Source organism: Protomyctophum parallelum (assembly GCF_964188405.1).
Source record: "Protomyctophum parallelum genome assembly, chromosome: 21".
Classification (NCBI taxonomy): Eukaryota; Metazoa; Chordata; class Actinopteri; order Myctophiformes; family Myctophidae; genus Protomyctophum; species Protomyctophum parallelum.
The window spans coordinates 15,771,919-15,791,010 of NC_139713.1; the positions used below are offsets into that span (position 1 = coordinate 15,771,919).

Below are 19,092 nucleotides of genomic sequence, written 5' to 3' on the forward strand. Positions count from 1 at the left end.
TTTTGGTTCCATTTGTACACTCTCTGAGTTACAGACCCATAAGGGTCCAATTGGTTCCAAATTATCATTTAGCTGGGTGCCCCCTGGAACTCCCTCAAGGACCCCTGGGGGTCCCCGGACCCCAGTTTGGGAACCACTGACCTAGCCCACAACAAACACACCAGTGGTGGAAACTACTCACATTGTTTCCTTTAAGTAAAACTATCAATACTGCATTTTCTTTTTACCAAAGTACCAAAAGTAGAAAGTACTATACAGAATGTCCACACAAGTCGTCAAAATGTATAACCTGTATAAAAAATATTTTGAAAATGGCAGGTCTACAAGCTCACAATGCGACACATGGATCTGCTATTTTCAAATGTTCGAAATCTATAGGCTATAGGGCTTACGTGGTAGTTGTGTTGTAATACTACAATAAATAAATAAATCTACAAAGTAACTATAAAGTTTTAAAATAATTGTAGTGGAGTAAAAGTACAATATTTGCCTTTGAGATGCCAGATCGGTGAGTCTAGAAAGACAGGGGTCTTGTGAGGAAAAGGTTGAGAACCACTGGCGTCGAGCAAAAACAGTAGGGGGGCTAGTGTAGAGCCCTTAGGAATCTGGTAGGGTTTGAGTGATTAAATAAAATATTATGCAACGGTGATGCAACCTGCACTCAAATATCAAATTAAAACACTTCTGGGATCATTTTCACATCTACCCTGGCTTTTGTGAGCTGGGTTTACGTTGTGTCTGACTTGGCGTTTGACGTTGAATGAGCAATCTTTTTGGGGCGCACACAAAGCCAAGAGTCGACATGAAGATGACCCTAGAGGTGTTTCAAAGTGAAATGCCTCTTTAAGTTGTAATGCTTCCGATTCACCCCTTCTTCAACCAGCAACCTTGCTGACTTATAGGAGCCATTTAAGGTCAGAGAGGGAAACAAAGAAAAGCTAATAAGCCATCTTTTTTGGAAGACCGGAAATTAGTGATGCACCGAATATTCGTCAGCAGAAAATATTCGGCAGAAAATGGCTAAAAATGCATTTTCGGCCTATTCGGTTTCGGCCTGAATAGGCAGAAAATATATCACAGAATAGTGTATGCAAGTAATGCGTTCAAAAGAGCTGAATAAATGTTTTAGGACTCAGTGATTATTATTTAAGTTAAGTTTTGCCATAACCATTTATTTTGCCATAAATCAGGTAGCTTTAAGGTACGGCCATGACAACAATGGTAGGAAAAAAGATATATAATATTCATCATATTCGGATATTCGGTATTTGGTTTCCTATATTCGGTATTCGGTTTCGGCCAAGAATTTCCCTTTCGGTGCATCCCTACCGGAAATGTTCACTTAAACATTCTGACAGGCTATGCAACCCTCTTTTGAAGTCCTGCAAGCAGGAAGCATGTATGTTGGAAAGAGAATAGACAAATGGCTGGATTAAAAGCAAAATCGGCCCACCCATCACTTTTAATGTGCCCAGCCCCACCCAAATTGGTAATCCTGCCATGCAATGCACCTCTAGTGCAAGTATAGGGTTTTAGGGTTTTACAACCGACCAACGTGGTCCCTTACCTGCTCTTATTATCTCTCCTGTTTCCGACACTCAAGTCTAAACTGTTATTTCCCCCTTGAGGCTCATAGTCAGCCAAGGAAGAAAGCCATTATGTCTCCCTGGACATTTTTCTGCCCCAAGCTTCCCCGGGGCAATTTGTTCCTATTCATACAAAACTCTTACATGCCACATGAAGAGCAAGCAAACTCAGGACTGACATCATGCTACAACAACATACTGCAACAACCAACAATTTGAACAGTAAAATCCATGTGCGTGCGCGCGCGCGCCGTGCGTGCGCACCGTGCGTGCGCGCCGTGCGTGCGCGCCGTGCGTGCGTGCGTGCATGCAATGTCCAATCATGCCTTAGGCTTAGGGCACATGATTCTGGCTGTTGAACTGTAGATCTCATTACGGTGTTTATTAAGTGCTGTTTCTCACAAGCCAAAGTAACTGCCCTTGTCTTCTGAAACTCTTTGTATTAATGTATTATACACCAACATGCGTGCTATACTGACATAGTAAGCTGAAATAAATTGAATGCAATGCTATTTAAGAGATATAACGTTTGGATTTGCTGTGTTCTGCCAGGTGTCGAGGTGAAATCGTTATCATTAACGGATCTGTCCAATTAACTAATATGTTCATTTTAATTAGATGGTATTTTTTAATTAGAAGTGCTTGGTCAAGTTATCCAACCAAAAGTAAAGAAAATGACAGATGATTTTAGTTCTGTCGACCAAACGTTTTTCATGAGATTCACAGCATAAAGTGTGCAGAATCAGATTATTCTCATTAACCTTGTGGTTAATGGCACGAGAGAGATGTGTGTGTGTGTGTGTGTGTGTGTGTGTGTGTGTGTGTGTGTGTGTGTGTGTGTGTGTGTGTGTGTGCCTGAGCGAGCGTGCGTGCCTGCACATGCATTGACCTGTACATAATACATAATGTATGAATTTAGTATACATACAGCAAAATGCATTTATTATGTGTGTTATGTCACTTATGTGCCCTCTTCCCACAGAGTTGCCCTCCTCTCAAGGAGGGCAACTCTAATTTGAACACGTGTCTCCAAAGAACCGAGCTTGATCAGATCACCATTTCTATTTTTCAGTAAAACAACTCAGATTTCAGCGATACTGCACACGATATTGCAGGTTCTGATGAAAGAACTTGAGTTGTAACTAGGGGTTACAACTGCTCACACACATGAGTACCGACACGTGATACGTTACTTAATCACATGCTTATCCACAGAACACAGGGGAATTCAATATACTCCCATATTGTGAAAGTGGAAACACTACAAACACAAAGCTCTCTACAAACACTGTGAAGTCAACTTGGAGAAATGGAGAGCAAGGGGTTAAATCTGGACCGACAATCATTGCCACTGACACTCAGCTGATTGTCACTCACTCACTCCCCAATTGCCTCACTAATCAGCATCAGTGCATGCACTGCACCTGAGAGTAGGGCGTTGGCCAAACACAGGAAACACACAAACCTCCATGAGAAACAGCAGTGTGCATCCAAAGAGGAGCAACACACACTGAAACAGCAGAGCAGAAGGATGCAGCCATATAAATGCTGGAGAGACAGCCGGTTTTTCACCTGACTTACTGACTTACCGCTTACACAATGCCTGTACAACTGTACTCAACTAAAAAGTAAAGAAGAGTAAAAAGAAGGAAACTGTGTGGTCATTGTTTGAGTGAAACCCAGTTACAATCTCCATATGGTCTGTGCCATCCCTTTCAAGCAGGGAAACTGCAAAAAATACTAAATAGCTTGACAAACACAAACACAAAGCTCTCTGCATATCACACTCACTGAGTGTGATATGCAGCCTCTATGGACTCTAAATTCACACACGCCCAACACATTAGGCCAGCCAAATTGAGACACATGTAGGGGTGGGTCCCGAACCTCGGCACCAAGTATGTACCGAACCGAACATGCCTGGGTAACGGGTACCCATTACAATAATTCAATTTCGGTTCTCTCTATCGGTTCCCACGGACACGCAGTCACACGATATTTATTTTTCTTCCCTTAATAGACGCTCAGGGAGCTGATCTACAAGCCTACATCGCGTTGCATCAGCGACGCGTTGTAGACTTGTGGCTTGCAGAGGCGGAGCTATCTCTCTGCATGGAGTTAGTTTAGTTGTCGAGGAGTCTAGAGACAGTGACACGCGCTGTGCCTGGCACTGAAGCAACATCATTGTTAAAGTTTCTTAAACGTAATTTTCAAGTGAAGTTTATGGGAGGAAACTGTTTAAGAGAGGGGACAGGAATCTTGCGCCTCGCCTGAGTCTTCACTGCATACGTGCGCAGCACAAACGCTGGCATTGAATCAACATGAGACGAGAGAGGAGAGAGAAAGCGTTGGTGCACTCACATCGTGTGTGTGTGTGTGTGTGTGTGAGAGTGTGCGTGTGTGATGTGATCACGGCGTAGGGTCCAGATGCCCAGTCAGTTTAGAGCTTGCCAGTCTAACTTCGAAGAGACGTGGTGAAAAAACAACAAAAAGATAGCCTACTTTGGGCAGCCCTTGTGCATGCACATTTCTGTTAGTAGCAAACCACAGCAAACAAGCCGCCTTTGTTTTCAATGATCCCCCCATTAGCACGCCGATCGGAAAACCCGTTCTCACCTATCGGCCGGAGATGCGTTCACAGTTTGAGCTTGTAGATAGGCTTTGTGAGCGTGTAGATCAGCACCCTTTCAACACGCGGCAACCGAACAATGCAGAAATGCCGTTTCAAGTAAAAGACCTGTATTCAAGCTTTTACTTGAATAGAAAAAACTAAAGTATTGGTGTCGAAATATACTATAATATAGAATACAAGTACTCATTATTGTGACCCATAAAAAAGCAGATCCACACGCTTACAAATCATCTAAGTCAAATAATTGTAGTGGAGTAAAAAGTACAATATCTGCCTCCGAGATGAAGTGGAGGAGTAGAAGTGTAAATTATCGAAAAATGGAAATACTCAAGTAAAGTAAAAGCACCTCAAAATACAGAACAGTACAACAGTAGGCTACTGAACTTGAGTACATGCACTTAGTTACTTTCCACCACTGGGCTTACCAGTCTTACCCTGTGCTTACATGCGAGCAGCGACTATATAGCATATATATATATATAGGTGGAATATAGATACGGTTGGCTTCCAGACAAGCTGCCATTGCTCCTCAGCACTCCACTTACTCAAAACTATACGTAAGCAACGCCCACACGGCTGGCTGCAGTGACAGGAATCCAGGCGTAGGCGAGCGACAGTGGCGCAGTGCGTGACTTGGCGACACATACATTTACATTACATTTACATTACATTACATAATGACTATACGTCCCTGCCGCTGTGAGCGCAGGGTATAAGCTCAGGGACAGGCCTGCTTTAGAGGGGAGGCGAACACACAGACAGCTGATACGTGCTGTGTGCCAGTGTTGTTTTTGGCAGCAAATATTTGTTTGTTTTAGTCAGTCTCTTGAATAGTTCTCACTTAGTTTTAGTCAAATTTTAGTCACCTGGAAGTTTTAGTCGACTAAATCTACAGTTGATTTAGTCGAACAAAATGTGTTTTGGCGGGCCTTGATGCCGACGTAATACAGTAACTGTTTTTACACTGGCTTGTAGATCTTCGATCTTCGATCGTCTTGGTTTTAGTCGAGGAAATCAACACTGCTGTGTGCAAACAGTGTGTCCATGTTGGTTGTCTTCCAGAAGAAAACAGACGTTTGAGTTGCAATTTTACTTGAATTGCAGTTGCAAATGCAGTGTGCCATAATTCGTTTTGAAATGAATCCGTTTTGAGATCAGTTTGGTCCAGTCTAAGCTATGTATATATCTAAGCCTCAGATTCTAAGGGACCTGGTGTTATATAGGCTACAGCAAGTGTGCCTGTCCCTTGACTTGAGAGAACACGTTGACTATCCAATCTGAAATGTTAAGGTTGTTAATCCATTTTGGGCGGGAACCCCTTTTGATGTTTTAAACATTATGTTATAATTTAGGTATTGAAAAAGAGCAGATCTACAAGCTCATAGCGTGCCACCGAGTGGCGCCCTACGAGCTTGTAGGTCTGCTATTTTTGAAAAATCGTGAAAATGTGGTGCAAATCATTGAATATATATTTCAGAGCGAACATTTTTAACTAAAATATTGGCTTCTGGGGAGTCCCTGGAACTACACATTTTGAGATGGGGGTCCACTGACACAGAAACATGTTTTTTTTTTGAAAAATGTTGGTTGGATTTAGAAGCCTTTTTTTTTCATCGACCTCAGTCCAAAATGGGTTAAGGCATATCAGATGAAGTCAGCCAGGCATTTACTTACTTTCTCCTCATAGTGGATGAAAGATGCCGCCTCGGGACCCAGATACCGCACCAAGCTGGCAACCACAGCCTCTCTCCTCTCTTCAACCTGGAAACGGAAAAAAAAGAAAAAAAAGATAAAGATCTTTAACCCATTTTGGCCTGAGATCAGATTCTAAAAATGTCTTCTAAATCCTGACAGTTTTCTGAAAAAGCTATGTTTCTATGTCAGTAGCCTGAGCTAACGTGTTAGGTTTCTGGTCTAGAGGGGCGGGTCGCGGCTCAGATTTGCGCACGCCCTGATTGGATCTCATCGATCTGTCCGTCACCCCCGGCCCCTCCTCTCCCCCCTAGTGCAGCGCTACGTCACATCATTTGGAGCGACGCCCACCCGGAAGGGTTGACTCCCACTTTTAGCGGCCAATGCGTTCCTCCAGGCTTTCAATTTTTGCACCAACAAAAATGAAAGCCTGGTACCGAGGCTACTATGTCAGTGGTTCTTCGATTTTTCAAAAATAGCAGACCTACAAGCTCGTAGCGCGCCACTCGGTGGCGCGCTATGAGATTGTAGCTCTGCTATTTTTCAATAGCTAAAGCATAGCATAATGCCAACACCAGGTCCCCGCCCAAAATGGGTTAACTGGCCCTAGCATCGCATTCGCTCATCCCTCCATCCTTCTCAGAAATATAGGGGGCAGGGCTGCTAAAATATGAATGCATGCTCAAGAAGAAACCGACACGGCCTTATTAGGCCACGGGAAGAAATGTGAATAATATAATATGTGAAATGTGAATAATATAATATGTGAAATGTGAATAATATAATATGTGAAATGTGAATAATATAATATGTGAAATGTGAATAACTCCGGTACCACAGACGTCCCAGACGTCCATGCAGCTCATGGTCAGTGAAAGCATGTTTAGTGAGTTATGGCCACAGCGGGCAGAGGCTCCAGGCCCATCCTATAAGCGAGAAGTACAGTACAGTACAGTACAGTACAGTACAGTACAGTACAGTACAGTACAGTACAGTACAGTACAGTACAGTACAGTACAGTACAGTACAGTACAGTACAGTACAGTACAGTACAGTACAGTACAGTACAGCCAGAGCCTGATCGTCATAAAAAAATAAAAAGAGTGACAGATGTTGCACAGGTTGTCTGCACCTTTGCATGATTCAGGGCTGGTTGTAGGTCTGCTATTTTTGAAAAATCGAAGAACGATCGACTGACATAGAAACATAGCATAACTGTCAGGATGTAGAAGACATTTTTAGAATCTGATCTCAGATCAGGATGCGTTAAAACCGTGATGAGGAGGAGTGAGAGAGAGAGGAAGAAAGGTGCCAGATTTCTTCCCAGAAGGAATATATACTGTATAACAAGCTCTCGTTAATTTGCCCCGTTCTCGTTAAACACGTTTAGGACTGAGACCAGATTTTACAAAATGTCTTCTAAATCATAGACCGTTTTCTGTGAAAAACCTATGTTTGTATGTCGGTGGTGCTCAACCTTTTTCCAAGTCAAGGACCCCCAGAATTATCAGAATTTGGCCGCGGACCCCCCCATCTGAAAATATGTTGTTCCAGGGACCGCCACCCAGAAGCAAAGATTTGAGTTCTAAACATTCGCTCTGAAAGAACATATACAGAAGCGGCAAATGAAAATACCAGACAGACATCACAGTGAGGAAATAGGTGAGGTCACAGGTGGGATGATTGAAGATATGTGACCAGTGCCAACAAAACATGCCTCATGTCGCCTTTTCCATTTTTCAGATTTTTACAGATTATTAAAGTACAGAATGTAAGCTTTCATATGATGTATCATTCAATGAAATTGGACAATAATTGAAGGAGATATAACCATTTTAAAATGACTGGGGCCTTTCACCCAAAGCTGAGAAAAGCCCTTTTCAATATTCACAACATTTTATCACCTTAGAGCTGGACAGAAGTGGGTGTGACAATGGGAGGGACAAGAGACAATAGGACGTTTTAGCTGTCAACAGTGCAACACTAGAAACACTGACATGTTTAAGCCAGTAGAACAAACAATGCAATTTGTAAGGTGCCCCAATAAACCCTTTTGAAAGTACTAAGTATTAAATACTAAGTATAAGTATTCAAGTATTAAATATTAAGTTAAGTGTTCAATTTAACTTATACACTACCTGGTTGTAAATAGCTGCAGTACACCATTTTATGCAGGTCTACTTTAAGCAATCAAAGTCAGACAATTGACCCAGTATTTTAAATAAATAAAATCGACGCATCAGGCTATGATGTTGTGCGCTTGTAGATTTGCTATTTTAATAAACAGATCTGTCCACATGCAGTCACAATGCCTGGTTTCATTTATAGTAATTCCTGTGCATTCGATGGGTGGATTCATACTACATCGGGTGTCTATTTAGTGTGCAAGGCTTACATCCGGTCTAAAGCCCACCCACTGTATGCCCTGATTTATATACACAATACATACACGATCCGTATCCTCCCCTCACCGGATGTTGAATTAACAGTACTAACGGCCGTATTTGAAAAGACGTAGCTCTTTGCTGGGTGCGCGAGGAAAAAAATTAAACGATTTTCCGACATTTACTTTTCAATTGATACCGTTTCTTAGAGACGGCCTACACAAACGTTCTATATACCAAATGAAAGCCTGCATTTCATAGTTTACATAGTATATAACCTTTTTTTAAATGAGCAAGAAATGAGCGAGTTGTGATTAAAAGAAAAGACGTGTGATCTCTTTGCTCTTTAACACACAACACAGACGGCTAGCTAACTAGGCTAGCTAGCTTCTAGCCTGTTGTTTGTTGGTGAAAGACTCCAAGCTGGGAAGTGTATTTCAGCGAGTAGCTATACGTGGTTTTGTTTATTTTCTGTAAAGTCTAACCCAAATGCCCAGAATACTTCTGTGTTTACAAACACAAGCACGCTAATGGGCGGTGATCAGAGCGTGAAACCTGAGGACAAAGAGATTCCAGACCAATCGTAACCAACATGCAAATCTCGGAACTGCGCTCTTCTGCCTCCAGAAACTTGTTAAAAAACAAGCCCACTTTGACGTATAAATGTATACATTTCATTTGCCCAAATGAACAATCTGTTTGAATGAAAACCTTCTTCAACATTCAAACTGTATTAATATGAAAAAAAAAGAAAATCACATTTAAAAAAAAAACGAGTTTATTTATTGATTTAAGGCATGTTCATTCTGGCGACATGAGGCATATTCTGCTGGCACTGGTCACATATAGGCTTCATTATCCCATTCTGGACGGGAACCCCTTTTGGTGTTTTAACTAAGAATTATGTTACTTTAGCTATTGAAAAATAGCAGATCTACAAGCTCATAGCGCGCCACCGAGTGGCGCACTGCGAGCTTGTAGGTCTGCTATTTTGAAAAATCGTAAAAATGCGGCACAAATCTTTGAATATATATATTCTTTCAGAGCAAACGTTTTTAACTCAAATCTTTGCTTCTGGGAGGTCCCTGGAACAACATATTTTCAGATGGGGGTTGGCCGCCAATTACATATAATCTTTAGGGTCCTTGACATGAAATATTGAGAACCACTGATATTTTTTCAGAAAACTCTCATGATTTAGAAGAACTTTTTAAAATATCGATGTCTAAATGGGTTATTCAACTTGCCACAGAGGCATTAGGGCTATATTATATATATATACCAAAATCAAAACAGTCACAGCTGAGCAGAGTTGAGTTGATGTGTAAGGACCCCCACTAATGATAATGCGGTGGCATTTCAGAGGAACCTTCATTAAAACTTGACATTATGTTGTTTCTATAACAACGTCATCCTGTCAGTTATTTCCATTTTAAAGCCTTGGTTTATTGGATTCCTGGTTTACAGTACAGTACGTACTGTACATGCCTGAAAGGCAACCACCGTATAGTACAGTAATTACAGCTATGTATTACATGGCTTGGTTGAATGCTTGATTCGGATTGGTCCATCGGCCGAATTCAGCGGTCTGTTATTTCTGGATAATGACCGATCTTGCTCTTTAACGGACCCTCGGAGCACCCGCTTGATTTACTGCCGTTTTCCAACATGACAGCCATGTAAACACACACACACACACACACAATGTCATTTACAGCCAACTCATGCCGTGCCCGCAACTGCACTTACTGGTTAATGGCATGGGAGAGATAGAGGCGCTGAGAGTGTGCATGTGTGTGCGTGAGATTGAGTCCCCGGGTATGGGCTATTATTATTTTCGTTATGATTCTTATTTTTCCATCAGACCTTCAGTTTTCTATTCCAATAATCTGTAGTTCCAATTAAACTGTTTTTTTTAGACAAATATGCGAGCTCTCACTGTGTGCAGTAATTGGATTTTAGACTTTGTGAGTTAACAGGACACAGATGGTCAGAATCCACACCGGACATCATGTTTCACTGCCACTGTGAGGAGCTCACAGGACATGCTGGGCCCACAAGTGTGTCACCAATCAGAGCAATCACATCAAGTATACAGTCATGGGGCTTGGTGCCAGTGGTGGGGAAAAATAACATGTTTTGCTTAAGTAAAAGTATCAAAATGGCAATGTAGAAATACTCTGTTACAAGTAAAAGTCTGGAATTCACACTGCCCATTTCAGTAAAAGTCTGGAATGGGCACTGCGCACGTCAGGCACACAGAACTTGAGGCAAGTAAATTGACCTGTAGCCAAGCCCCTCCCCAAAGTGCTATGGTCCAACCACAGCTAAGCATGACATGGGTTAGACAAAACTCTCCACCAATGGAGAGTTTTGTCTAAACCCAGCCGGGCTCATTCATTACAATGTAAATATCATATCATATAGTATGATATGATATTTACATTGGAATGAATGAGCCAATCTAAATATGAATGAGCCGGGCTGGAAAAGTGTCCGAGTGGGAGTGTCTAAGTGGGAGAGGGTTGGGCTTAGCTAAAGGTGAATTGACTCTATGGGAGCCAACCGCAGGGCAAAGCCAGGAGGGGAAAGAAGCGTACCACCTTATGTAGACGTGCTGTGGCTTGGCTGACAACACTGCAGAGCTCAAGAACCTGATGTTGGATATAGGAAATTGTGGAGGGCAGCGATCCAGGAATTGGTGTTGGTGTTGGCTATAGACCTCAATCTCGCAGTAACTAATAAGTAACTGGTGGCTAAAGTTTTCAAATAAATGCACAATATTTGCCTCTGAGATGTAGTGTAGGAGTAGAAGTACAGAAAATGTGGATATATTAAAGTAAAGATGCCTCAAAAGTGTACTTGAGTAAATGTGCTTAGAGTTACTGTACACCAGTCATTCCCAAACTTTTTCCTGTCAAGGATCCCTAAAATGATGTCCGCGGACCCCCAAATATATGCCAAGGACCCCCATAAGGAGAAGATCTTTACGGCTCTAGGGCCTCCGGTTTGACCCGAATTAAGCTACGGCGCCTCCATATAATGGCATTTCAATCTATGGGACCCCAATACAATATTGTTAGGGTCCATTTGGTTCCATTTGGTCCATTTGGTTCCATTTGGTTCCATTTGTACACTAACCGTCTAACGGGTCCATTTGGTTCCATTTGTACAGACCCATAAGGGTCCATTTGGTTCCTAACTATCATTTAGCTGGGGACCCCCTGGAACTCCCCGGACCACACTTTGGGAGCCACTGTTTATCGCCAGCAACCATGGTGCAGACCTGGTGCAGAGACAACCAGCTCTCTCTGAACGTTGACAAGATGATGGAGTTGATCGTTGACTTAAATGGACATTTCACCGCTGGAAGAAACTGCAGTCACTCAATGTTAATAGTATTTGTAGTAGAGAACAGTATAGCACAGTTTAAAATTTGCACACTGTTGCCAGAAAAAAGGCTGTGTGTGTGTGTGTGTGTGTGTGCGTGTGCGTGTGCACGCGCACGCGACCAGCGCTTGCGTGCGTTTTGATTTACCTTGATGCTTTGCATTATTGTCAATAGGTACTACGTATAAATATTTGAAGGTCATTCAGGTTATGGCTACAGTATACTTAATTTTTTATGTGATACAGTAGGCATATATACTGTACTAGTGATGCGCGGGCTGTCTTTTTTTCCCACACCCACACCAACCTGCCCCGCAAAACAATATATTAATCAACAACCCGCCTGCCCCGCGGCAGTGTTGTTTTCGTCGACTAAAACTAAGACGAAAAATGACGAAAACTAAATAGAAACTAAATCAAAACTAAGCTATGGTGACTAAAACTAAGACATATATATATCGACAATTTCGTCAAGAAATAAAAACTTGACTAAAAGGGACTAGTGGACAAGAGATCCAGTATAAGTCATTTTACATTTGGTTGCATGCTGAAAATAGCCGAACTACAAGCTCACAGCGCGTCACGCTGCGACGCGTGCGCTTGTAGATCGGCTATTTTCAGCAAGTGTAACATCAGCCATTACGACGGCATCAAGGCCCGCCAAAATACATTTTAGTCGACTAAATAAACTGTAGATTTAGTCGATTAAAATCTTGATGATATTTAGTCGACTAAAACTAGACTTAACACAAAAACATTCCAGGTAAATTAAGTTTAATTCCAAGGACCATAGGACTAAATTAAAATAGAAATTTGCTGCCAAAAACAACACTGCCACGCGGCCCGCAAAAACTAAAAGTACCTAACGATCGGCTTTTCAACACGTACCCGGCAAGTTCAGTCCATTCCATTTCGGTTTGGAGAGAGAGAGAGAGAGAGAGAGAGAGAGAGAGAGAGAGAGAGAGAGAGAGGGGGGGGGGGGGGGGGGGGGGGATCGGGGGGGCAGGGACGTGCCGAGGGAATTTGAAGGGCAGGGGCTGGAATTCGAAAAAGGCACCATTATTTTTCTTTTACAGTTCTACCCAGATTTAGAGGAATATCTCATTTTAAAACACTAGGAAATTACCCAACCCAGTTTGCCCTGCGGCCCAAATTACCGGTTATCAAAGTAAAATGAGCCGTTGCTTGCTTTGCTGCATTAATATTAAGTATCGCATAATCGCATTTGAGAGAGAGAGAGGGGGTGACGGTCCCTCGTTCCTGCGCGAGTCGTAACAAATTATTTGAATGAACATAAAACTTATACACATGCAGTACGTGACATACTATCTGTCTCCGAGCGGCTCACTTCACTCGTTTGGGTTGTGTGCGCACAGCACACTGCAGCAGTGTAGCTCTCCGCTTGGAATTAATGAATGTCACATTCTCATTTTAGTCTCCATCGTGTATACTTCGACTTCGTTGCGCGTTGCGGCGGTACCGCACACCCAGAATAGCCGCTCTACAAGTTCACAACACAGTCGCCTGTGATGTGTTGTGAACTTGTAGATCCGCTATAATTCTGTGCGCACTTTCCATGCCTGCACGGCACCGCGCTCAATTAAGAAAGATTTAATGGAGATTAGACGCGATCATTGCGCTGATGACAGCCAGGTTCAGACTCAGAGGGGCGAGAGGGGAATTCTTTCAACAAAATGTTGAAAGAATGTAAGTACAGTACAGTATGTACCTTCAAAGTGGCCACTAAACCATTTTTCTTCCAGTTCAGGATGGAGAGGACAGTTTCTCCGACGGCCAAAAAGGCAGTAAAGCCCCCTTTCTTTCTTTTTTTAATATATTTTTTATCCCGCGATTTTATAACCCATTTTTCACCCCTGTGTCAATCATCTAATGTGATCCTGGGCTCTACACACCCTCCACCAACCTAGTCCCCATATATGGGGGACAAGGGGAGAGCAACGGACTTGAACTCATGCTTCCTTCATGCCTGAGTGTCCAAGTTGATCCTTTACACCTGACAGGGGGGAGTTTCCCTGGTTGGACGTACAGTAGTGCGTGGAAGGAACGCGTTATTCCAACTAGTTCCTTTCCCCTCCATCAGGCACCCAGGCTGGCCAGGGGGAGGCAGTTTAGAGACCAGGATTACTGCATGTTTTTTGTGAGGGTACTACCTACCCTAGGGGACAAGGGGAGAACTCTTCCTTTCTGATTATGAAACAGAGTACCAAGTAACGATGGCTTGTTTTAAATGATATCAACTAGGCTACCGCAACTAGAAAATAATCTAAATGTTAAGGGTGTCTGTACTGTAAAGGCAGCCTTATCTAAAAGACACATACTGTATATACAGTACAGTACATACTTAACTGTACAGTACTTACAAAGTGGCCACTAAACGTCTACCATATTTATTTTTCTCTTTGTTTTCAGAACCAGGGAAGATTTGCGATTGCTACAGTTGTTTTCATCTAGCCTTGCAGTATACTGAATTGCATATAAGCCATGCATATTTAACTATGCAAGTCTGACAGGCAGAGAAACGTAGGGCTAAATGTCGTCAGTCAGTTGACTGACGACATTTAGTTTGCTTTCTTGTTTTTCTAGCGTGGGAATAAAAAAAACGGTGTGGGAGTTCTCTCTCACTTTTCTGTGGATTCTTCTGCATTTTCTTCTCATTTGCACTATAGAAGTCTGAATGTGTCAACATTGTCTTCCTTTCATTTATATCTACCAGACCGGTGCCCAGCTGTAGAGAGCACCGAGTCGGTAACGATTGAAGTTGGAGATCCATTATATGCAATGCCCGCTGCAGTGTTTTTGGCAGCAAATTTAAATTTTAGTTTTAGTCATAGTCTCTTGAATAGTTTTCACTTAGTAACATTTTAGTCAACCGGAATGTTTTAGTGTTAGTGTAGTTTTAGTCGACTAAATATCATAACATTTTAGTCGACTAAATCTGCAGTTGATTTAGTCGACTAAAATGTATTTTGGTGGGCATTGTTGCCGTCGTAATGACCTTTTTTACACTTGCTGAAAATAGCTGATCTACAAGCTCACAACGCGTGAGCTTGTAGCTTGCTATTTTCAGCATGCAACCAAGTGTAAATTGACTTATACTGGATTTCTTGTCCACTAGTCCCTTCCTAGCATTTTAGTCTAGTTTTTATTTGTTGACGAAATTGTCAGTATATTTAGTCTTAGTTTTAGTCATCATACCTTAGTTACCATTTAGTTTTCGTCAGTGGAAAAAGGTAGTCGACAAACATTTTTCGTCTTAGTTTTAGTCGACGAAAACAACACTGGCCCGTTGTACCCGTGTCAGAGTACCCGTTAAACCCCATCTGTCTGTGTCCCTTTTGCCCATATATGGAGATTTCTGTATCCGTCTCTCTGTGTCCCTTTATTCCTATATATGGAGTTCTGCGTCAGGCATGCCCAAATATGAAGTGCTGTGATGTCAGAACAGGCCAGCTCCATATATGGAGATATAGGGGTGATCAGGTCCAGAGCCCGGGCAGAGGCTTTTGTGCTGGTTCTGGACAACCGGCTATCCGACGGATTCGACACCGGGCACCTGCACTCCCTGTGGGGTTGTGGAACGCGTGTGTCGAATTTGAAGTCGGTGGGGCGAACAGTTTTTGAGTTACGTGGATTACAGATGTACACGCGTACGTATACAATTAACAGATGTACGCACGTATACAGAGACGTGGCACATTTATAGATGAATATAGAAATACAGGCCACGGACCTCAGCAGGCTTTGGCCGTTATCAAATGATTAGCGCCGTGTTTAACAATGGGCTATCTGATTGATTTCCGTCTCCTTTTGACACTTACAATGTGTTTCCAGATGTGTATCTCTGTAGGCCTATCTACTATAATCTCAAATAGTAAAACACATGAGGGAAAAAAAGACAGCTTAGTTCGGTTGTGGTTTTGATAGATAAGTAAGGATGTGACAGAAAGCAGAGCTTGAGGTTATAGGGCTAAAAATGGAAGTGGAAATTATTGACGGCGTGACATTAACTTGCATTGGTTTGCATCCACTATCAGTTTAAAACACAGACAACTTGTCGTCAAAAAACACTGCACTTAATCTCTCCTTGTTTATGAAAAAGAAAGGCAATGGCATTTAATGTTTTACAAGTGATGCTGGCCAACATTAAATCCAACGCAAATCCTGTGACTGAGTGACTGAATGACTTAAAGCTGCTATAAGCAATAATAATGTCCACATTTTAATGACATTCTTTTAATTTTTTTATTCAGACAGCCAGCAATGGGTAGAATGCTCCCCAAAAAAATCTCTCTCCGTCAGTCTCTGTGACACATCTAGGGGCTGCAATCTGCATTCAAAGGTGTTCCTAGAAGCGAATCAGGAAGCAGACAGGCAAATCAACCTATGACAAAGCTTCTAGGAAAATCTTTGAATGCAGATTGCGGACCCCTAGATGTGTCAGAGACTAATTGTTTTGGGAGTGTTCTACCCATTGCTGGTTAATTGTCTGAATACCAAAAAAACATATTATTGCTTATTTATTTAAGGTGCATTCAGACTTGAATTTAACTACTTGAATTTAACATCATTCCCAATGAGCATCGGCCTAGTCATCATAACACAATAAGAACATTGAATCATCATAATACGATGAAGATAACATTGAATCATCTGGATTCGCCGCCAGCGGCCTAAACCCATTTTGGGGCGGGAACCCCTTTTTGGTGTTTTAAACATTACGTTATAATTTAGCTATTGAAATTAGAGCTAGATCTACAAGCTCATAGCTCATACAAGCTTGTAGGTCTTCTGTTTTTGAAAAATCGTAAAAAAAAAGGTGGCGCAAATATTAGAATATATATTCTTTCAAAGTGAACGTTTTTTAACTGGGGTCTAAACGGGCTAAACAGCATGCAATCGGCACTCACCCGCTGATAATGAGCGCAAAAATGACAAGTAGATCAACTGGGGCTGTCGCCCGATAATGCTCACTGAGCTCCACTCGACAGACATGAATGCCACTTACTGGGCCCTCTCTTTTGTAGTGCACCCTTAACCCATAAATAGCAGATCTACAAGCTACAAGCTACGAACTTGTAGGTCTGCTATTTTTGAAAAATCGAAGAACGACTGACATGGAAATATGGCTTTTTCAGAAAACTGTCAGGATGTAAAAGACATTTTTAGAACCTGATCTCAGGTCAGAATGAAAACTGTCAGGATGTAGAAGACATTTTTAGAATCTGATCTCAGGTCAGAATGGGTTAAGCACTACATACTAGCCATGACTGAGCTCCTCAGAGCCGGCTCCGACGGTTCAGATCAGGTGAAGCAGTGTTTGACTTGACGTCATTGCACTTAGAATGACCCAGGTATATTCTCAGGTTCACACGGTATATACATTCATTTTTTATAAACGTTCCAACATTGTGGCTTTTCTCATTTGCACGGTCTGGGTCGCGCTTCGCTTGCTGGGTCATTGAACAGAGGGTGAAGTGAGGACAGTGCAGGCCTGAGATGTGCAGGTGCCGCACACACGCATGCACGCACACGACACACACACATAGCCGAGTCATTACGATGGCATCAAGGCCCACGGCTAAATCTGCAGTTGACACACACAAACACACACGCGAACTCTGGGACGGAGCATGGAGAAAAAGATAAGCGCTGGCTGGCATCATCATCATCCTTTCCCACTTTGAATGTAATCCTAGAGGCTGATGGTTAACTTTACAAGCAAAACAAGGTGAAGCAACCGTGAGAGCTCGAGTGAAAGACAATAAAATGCATCCATCCATTAGAATGTGGTTACCTCCCTGCCGCTCCACTGAGACGCCTGCTGTCCGGCGATGAAGCCCAGCAACGCAGGGTTGGAACTCGGGGTCGTGGCATCGTAGGTGACACTGAGGGGACACTCGGAGGTCGGCTGCGCTACGATCTCCCCGGAGAAGCCGTTCTCCCGCCAGAAAGCCTTAAAGAGAAACACATTAACCTGAACTCGCATCACACAGCGTGGCCATTTCACAAGTTATTTTGAGATTTTAAAGCAGGCATGCAAGTGCATTAAAAAATTTAATACAATACATCGCATGGATGCACCTGGGACGTATCCTCATCATACCCCCATCACACCCCTCACTCAAGTCCAGACTTATACGTCCCAGTAGCTATACCCTCGAAAAACCAGGGCCACACAATCCGTTCCTCCCCAACTACTCTGCCGGGACTGGGAGGCACTATTCTGGCACGTGGAAGGACTAGGCTCTGTGGGTTGACTCCTGTCCGGGCCCCTCCTATATGTCTCACCAGGCCCAGTCCCGCTCTCAACAGGCCCAGCCCCTGTGCGTCGCACCAGACTCCCAGCACCAGGCACTTCATTCAGGAATGGTGGATTCTCGGGCCACAACGGTTCCGCAGGCTCCACCTTGCCCTTGGTGGTGCCGCCCGCAGGCTCCGCTTGAGGCTTGAATGGCCCTCCTAAAGGCCTCACCATGGGTTTGTTGGGCTTCTTCCTCGCGGAAGACACAGGCTGGGGCGCCAACCCAGAACCCACACTGCTCCCTGGTGCCGTCTACATTCCGGCTGCCACCCGCCTCTCCGGTGGTCACCAGACTATCACTGGTTGTCACGTAGTCTATTCCTATGAGTCACTATAAATAGATAAAGAAAAAAACATTGCATGGATGCACCTGGGACGTATCCTCAGTGATGCATCCCAAGGTCATCCAGGTTTCGGGTCTCCCAACATCATACCCCTCACTCAGGTGACCCTCCCAGACACTATTTTGTAATTAAAAGAAGGCGTGCATGTGCATTAAATACTACATCAGTACAAATTCACTGGGATGTGGTGGAGAAACAAAAATGACCCTGTTAATTTGTAAGATCTGAACCGCAAATTAACATCATATAAAATTCATTATTTATGCATATAATATGAACTACCGTTTTGACTACAGCCCAATTGCTCATTGAGCATTCAGACTGTAGCAATAAATTATATGAAAAGCACATGCATCATTTTCAATCTGATGAAACCAGGATAGTATGATTGCATAGATCGCAAAGATCTCCCACATGATGCGAAGATACTTCAGGCAGGCAACTCGTGGCAGCGCGCCTATACCTGACCAGGTGACTAGTCTCATCATGCACTCTTTACCTGATCAGAGCGGCTATTTAAACCTATCTGCCTACCTGCTTATTTCTGGCTACTCTCCTGCTGAGCGGTCGTGCGTCTCCCTGCCTCGCTCGCTGCTAACCTGCTGCTCATGACGTTTTTGCAAATCCCACCGCCTCCACCTGTATACAGGCTCTGTTTCTAGATCCCCCTGTATGGTAGCCTGGCTAATAAGCCAGACCGTTGGCAAAAACAACTGCCTGCCGGCGGATTACCACACGACAG

At 43.0% G+C, this 19,092-nt stretch overlaps 1 protein-coding gene across 1 annotated transcript in view; it reads right to left on the reverse strand.

Annotated features, from left to right (window-relative positions):
- The window catches only part of LOC310878846 (putative flavin-containing monoamine oxidase A), a gene marked incomplete at its 3' end in the record, with an annotated part of 115,201 nt that overhangs the window by 23,004 nt on the left and 73,105 nt on the right, over positions 1-19,092 (reverse strand). The window contains exons 9-10 of the mRNA XM_083793261.1: positions 17,500-17,658; positions 5,893-5,979 (exon numbers count right to left, since the gene is read on the reverse strand). Of these exons, the coding sequence (XP_083649387.1) occupies positions 5,893-5,979; positions 17,500-17,658 (246 nt within the window). The remainder of the gene's footprint in view (positions 1-5,892; positions 5,980-17,499; positions 17,659-19,092) is intronic.